This window comes from Convolutriloba macropyga, chromosome 11 (assembly GCF_964194025.1).
Source record: "Convolutriloba macropyga chromosome 11, txConMacr16.3, whole genome shotgun sequence".
Lineage (NCBI taxonomy): Eukaryota > Metazoa > Xenacoelomorpha > Acoela > Convolutidae > Convolutriloba > Convolutriloba macropyga.
In genome coordinates this window covers 23430185-23436275 of record NC_134478.1, presented here as the reverse complement: position 1 = coordinate 23436275, position 6091 = coordinate 23430185, and the positions used below count along the sequence as shown (strand labels likewise).

The 6091-nt window shown below is 37.3% G+C and overlaps 1 protein-coding gene across 2 annotated transcripts; it reads right to left on the bottom strand.

Annotated features, from left to right (window-relative positions):
* Positions 1-359: 359 nt before the first annotated feature.
* Positions 360-5880, bottom strand: LOC142349605 (E3 ubiquitin-protein ligase TRIM58-like). 2 transcript variants are annotated; one of them, XM_075401284.1, is made up of 4 exons: positions 5834-5880; positions 4206-4446; positions 3522-3810; positions 360-711 (listed from the first exon to the last, which is right to left on the bottom strand). In XM_075401284.1, exons 1-4 carry the CDS (start codon positions 5845-5847, stop codon positions 473-475), a joined length of 783 nt encoding a protein of 260 aa, XP_075257399.1. In that variant the 5' UTR covers positions 5848-5880; the 3' UTR covers positions 360-472. The 2 variants fall into 2 exon arrangements, with proteins under 2 accessions (XP_075257399.1, XP_075257400.1); XM_075401285.1 differs by having other exon boundaries at positions 360-678.
* Positions 5881-6091: the final 211 nt, after the last annotated feature.

Sequence of the window (6091 nt, the reverse complement as noted above, 5' to 3'; positions counted from 1 at the left end):
TTGGCCTATAACTTATTTAACGGTATAGCCTTCTATTGTACTCACACAAAGACAAACGCCAATAAAATGTTTCTTTGGGAACCATATATCAAAGCCATATTTGGAGTCTGTGACAAAATGACAACCATACAATTGACCGTCGATTGGCGAAAAACTCATCCATTTATCAAGACACTTTCAAAAAATAAATATTCATGGCATCTTTGTAAACTTATCCCTTATCCCACATGCTCATGGTGACATCTCAGTCAATAAAAGTCGAAATTCGAGCATACAAATTGTTGAACAAGAACAGTTAATTGAACAATCTGTGAGTACATTAGTTTAAATAAACAAGTTTTGAACCAGAATCTCTTCAACCAGATCTTAAGAGATGGCAAAGATATTTCTCAAAACTTCGTTTCGAAACAATTGTTGTCTGAAATTCAATATAAAAGTTTTTATCTACTGTTAAGATCAATCTAGTGTTTTTTTAGTCAAGGTCTACTTTGAGTTCATCAGCAAAATTGTTGAGTGCTGACCTAGCTCCTTCAATTCCCTTCTTAGCGGCTGCCATTGTCTTTTCAAGCCTGCGAAGACTATGATGTTGCTCTTGTATTCGCTTCTCCAATTCGTCATATTTCTGTTTCAAGTTCTCTGAGTAAATCGAACACTTGGCGTATGTATTGCATGCGTCAGCTGCAGGATTGTAGTCGAACTGCGTCAAGCGTGCTTTTGAACAATCTCTTGTTACACAAAATATTGGATTTATTTACTCTGTCAGGGAAAAAAGAATCAAATAATTAGATAGTATTAGATAGTGGTGCCTTCAAAGAGCTCATCTATGGATCATTCTAAAACCATTGCCAGTTTACCATTTTGGGCATGAGACAAAATCTTGGTTTATGAATGACCTTTACAATTGAATAAATTTAGCAAAAATAATAGACCTCAACGCTGGGGTTAAATTTTGTAAGCCTGTCCATTGGTTTGCAATATTCTAGTCCAGACCTTTCTAAAAACCTCTCAATGTACCGTGCATGGTTGACTTCATTGCATTATTTCCTTTTCACTACCTCAATTCTAAATAGTAATCAACAAAGATCCTTACAATCGCTGATATTAAACTCGTTAATCAGTGGACACTCAAACCAAGAACAAAAAACTGCATGAATTTCGCAGCTTATATTGTCAACCCACAAACAAACTGCACCTTGAATTTCTCTTTCGACTTTCTAATTGAACAAACAGTTTTCATGAACCAAAAATTCAACAACTTTAGCTTCTAAAATATTCTAAACGCAAGAAACCAATTCCTTCCCAACTGCTTAGACGGAAAAGACTTTTCTTCATCAAGTAAACAACAAATTTTTCTTTGCTGTCTAACTGCTCGAAATCGTCCTTTTGTTTCGTGTAAAATGCGCTCGAACCAATTCTCAGACCCTGTAATTTTTGTCTCGAAACACACCGTGTGCGTTCGACTTATCACCGTGTGTAATCAGAGAACAACTCCAACTGTTACCTCAACCTGGTATGTTGTAAAAGATCAAACAAAACCTATTTTTGTTTTCAAAAAGATCAACAAAATTTTAGAAATCAGCAGGAGGATATTACGTAGAATGGAAGAATACAACGACGTCTATGCATAGCAACGACGTCCGAAAGCAAGTTCTCACCCGTGTCGAAGTGTCACCGCTAAAAATCGCTATAAGATGTAAGATTTGCGGTGAATTTGAGTAAAATGTGTAAGTTTTGAGCTCAATGCGTTGAATGCGGTGAAAACAAATTTTAAGTGGTGAATAATTTTTCATCAGAATTAATTTTACAGCAGAATGCGGTGCAAAAAAATTTTCAGCGCTAATTATCAGCAGAATGCAGTGAAATAAAATTTTTTGCCGCTATCACCAGAATGTTCACCACTAAAATTGAAAATGATACAAATATTCACCGCTAATTTCAACGCTTATGTTAAATTCGCAGGAAATATCAAACAAGTATGTGACAGATGGGGCAGTGGAATAAGTAGTTGACATGCAGGAGGTGAGAGGTTCGAACCAGTAGACGATAGTTTCTTTTTTTGTGAGAAGTCCGGTGAATGCAGTGAAAAAAATTTCACCGCTATAAACAGCGTTAAACGCTAAAAGATGCGGGCGCTTTGCGGTAAAACAAGTTTTCTTCACCGCTATTCACCGCTAATCTTACATTAGTTTTTTGACCGAACCTCGACCCGGGCACTAACATTGAGATCTTCAGTTGATAATTTGCCATCTCTTCATATAAATTGTCAAAAAAGTGTCAATTCTGTAAGTTATCTTAATGCATTTTTATGATTGAGTGAAAACAAAAATTGCGAAGATTGAAGATTTTGCCACATAGGAAAGAAAAAGAACATACAAGAAAAATCTTACGTGACGCTTGTTCGACTCTTTTTTTGCCAGGGCCTAAACCTAGCGCAACGTTCTCAAAAGATTTTTTTGGTCTAACAAAAAAACCTATCAATTTTCATCAATTACGGTCTTTTCATATCGGTCGTGACGTTTCAAGAATAACCGGGTCAAGTTGTCATCGCCATTCAACGCGAAATTGCATAAATCAAGCGGTGAATGCGGTGAAAAAACCTTACATCATTTTAGCACTGAATTTAGCGTAAAATTACATCAGTCCACCGCTTTGAAACAAAGTATTCAAATTATGTAAGATAAGGGGTGAATGCGATGAAATTAAATAAATTCATCGCTTTACTTAGTGGTGAACTTACATAAAATTACCACTTAGAAGAAAGTGCTAAAATTGTGTGAGAACAGCAGTGAATTCGGTGAAACTACATAAACTCACCGCAGAGAAAAAAGTGTTAAAATCAGATTAGCAGTGAATGCGATGAAATTACACAAGTTCACCGCTTAAAATAGAGGTGAAACAACATAAATTTACCGCTTAGAAAACGCTTCGAATTTTCTTTTTTTTCAACGAAGTTAACATACATTTATTAAAAGACGCTCGAAAAAATTACCCCCGAATAAAATCATACATCTTTCTGAAACTTTTCTGAAGCGGTGAATTTTTGTAATTTTACCACTAGAGTAAGCGGTGAACTTCATTTCACCAATAGATTAACCTCAAAAATCACCACATTTCACCGCTAAAATTTCTAATTTCACCGCTAATCTTACAACAGTTCAACGCGTATGTCTTACAAAATGTAGTGTGACTTTAATTTAAATTCAAAAGAAATAAACTAATTTTTTGTGAGAAGTGACGCAGTGGAAGAAGTGCTGACATGCAGGAGGTGAGAGGTTCGAATCCATGCAAGGACGGTAGTAAGCGGTGGAATGTGGTGAATTTTTGCAAGTTCACCGCTAACTCTAGCGGTGAACTTACATAATTTCACCGCATTTCACAGCAAAAATATGTACGAAATTTGCGGTGAAAAAAACTTTTCACCGCTTATCTTGCCCATTTTTCCGATTTTATCTGGACCCGGGGGAATTCACAAATTTTGACGTAAATAATGACTTGATAATCTATATTGATGATAACTTGACCCAATTTGTTGCTTGGAAATCCTTGGATGCAGTTTTGGATCTCCTTAACGTGTCGGCTAATTTCCTGAATACTTTGTTGGCTGATTTGAAAAGCATCCAAGGCCTGTTGTCTTTGTTTAAGCGTGCTTGGAATAGTTTGGTTGAAATGTGGCTTGCCTCTGTGCTTTGAATTAAAACATGTCTCGCAGAGAGCAATTTGGCAATGAGAGCAGAAATGTTCCTTCAACTCTGTTGAATGTTTCAAACACCACTGTAGATGCTCGTCAGTTGAGGAGACGCATTGCTGGTCCTAAAATGACCGTAAACCTATTATTTGCATAAATCATCATGCGAATCTATTTTTTAACAGTTTTTGGAGAAAATTATGACAGATGTCGATTCTATGACACAAAAGAAAATGAATCTAGGGCGCTGGTCTTTCTCGTGTCCTTAGCTAAAAGTTTTTCACATAAGTAAAATCGTAATAAATTAAAGAAATTTTCATGTTTCAAAACATTAGTCTTCGCTTTCTTTTTCCCCTCCTGTTTAAGAATTAGGAACAAAAGTTGTCATTGATTTTATATCATCTATCCTATCCTCGCATGATTTCTGTCGATTTTCTTTAGGGCTTCGCTCTAATTTGTTTCGCGGCCCTTAAAAATAGTTTTTCATTTTGGGATTTCAAAAAAAAATGGAAGTACTCACGTTTAATTTCTTCATACTCTGATTGACTGGAAAACCTTGTGGTCGTCTATCTTTAGTAGTTATAGCTACCATGCAGTTCGGATCCGGACAGAATGAGACCAGGGCTTTTCCAGTTTTCTCCAGGAAGAACTTGGTCATGCAAGAACAACAGAAGGAATGTCCACAAGGAAGCAGTCTTGGATCCGTGTACACATTTTTGCACAAAAAACAGTTCGCCTCATTTCCAGAGGAGTTTCGAGGTCTTCGCAATACAAAGCACCATTATATTTTTTAAATATTTTTGGTTCAGAAGATTTGACCATGTTGAAGACGTTTTCAGGGATAGTGTTTTGTAAAAAATTATTGCCTCTCTGTTCTAGTTTCGGATTGGGAAAAGTCTTTTTTTTCAAAGCGTCAACCGTAAAACGGGACGTGAATACGTATGCCAATAATCTTGTCTACGCTTTGTTATTGTATTCCTCGAATTTTCTGTTGGTTACCCGGACCTTGGTTGCAGTGGGTTTCAGCGCTGTACCATTGATTTTCAATATAACCATTGCTGTACCAGACAAATAGCAGTATAAGTACTTTTGCGAGTCAGCCCAGACACCATTAACAAACATCCCGGTCTGTCCCTTTTCCTCGGAGCCTCATTTACAATATTAGCCAACACTGCACAGATTGTTTCACATTTCGCTCATCATCAGAGTGTACATACAAAAAAAACCAGCAAGTTTTGAATATTTCGCATTACTCGATCTCATGCATGAATTTTTTAAAATGGCGATACCCTCAAATACTAATATAGCTCCAACTATACCATATACTGGTGCGTTTACATCTTTGGAGTGGATTCGGTGGCGGAGTTCGGAGGCGGAGGTCCGAAGCGGGGGTCAGAGGAGGAAGTCGGTGGCGGAGGTCGGTGACGGAGGTCGGTGGAGTTCGATGGCGAAGGTCGTTTGAGGTCGGTGGCGGAGGTCGGTGAAGGTCGGTGGCGGAGGTCGGTGGTGGTCGGTGGTGGTCGGTGGCGGAAGTTAGCGGAGGTCAGTGGTGGAGGTAAGTGGAGGTCGGCAGAGGAGGTCGGTGGATGTTTACTGTGGAAGTTTACTGTAGAACTGTTAATGAACTTTTGAACTTGAACTAAATATGTTCTTCATTTCATTTAAATTTCGTTAGTGTTTTTAGTTTGCAATTTATTTTTCTATTTATCTTAATTAATTAATGCACGTATTGAACCTCCTGTTGCATGCGTTTTGCAACTGGAGAGAAAGAGCAAGAGAGAGAGAGAGAGAGAGAGAGAGAGAGAGAGAGAGAGAGAATTTAATTGCGTCTTGAGCAAACAAAAGAGCGCGAAAAGCGCAGTTAATTTATAACGTGGGAATTACCGCTTCTCAGACAAAAACCAGATATAATTTGTTTATGCTCAGAATTGGAACCGAAAATAAAAACATTATACCCAGAAAAACGACATCGAAATGACTCATAAAATAGTAAAATTGCAGACTGTAAATCAAAATGTGGGACAAGTTCAGAGAACTCGCCCTGGTAAAAACATGATGAATTCTGTCATGATTCAGCGCTGAAAAACACTTGCACTATCTTCTGGTAACCCAATTCATATGGAATACAATGCTGCTTCATTAGTAAACCTCATTTCACCCATAGTTGATGGAACTTAAATAACTAAAACGATAAGAACGTTAAATTTTTGTATTCATTAAAGAAGTCAAACCAGCGAAAATGTTCAGCAAACAACTCGACGAGATTAAAGTTTATTAGCTAAATTGAGCAGCAAAGCGTCTCTCGACGGCAGCAACGATGTGCGTTTACATAATTAAAATCTAAAATTTAAATGATCGGGCATTTAAAAAAACAACACCTCTAAACTTGGTTCAAAGTTCTGTATG

What these genes read in the sequence shown, in the direction of transcription:
- LOC142349605 (XM_075401284.1), bottom strand. An exon ending in AGAGTATGAAGAAATTAAAC is followed by an intron (nt 3,811 to 4,205) that starts GTGAGTACTTCC and finishes CGGTCATTTTAG; the next exon opens with GACCAGCAATGCGTCTCCTC. An exon ending in ATTTCCAAGCAACAAATTGG is followed by an intron (nt 712 to 3,521) that starts GTCAAGTTATCA and finishes ATTGTTCAAAAG; the next exon opens with CACGCTTGACGCAGTTCGAC.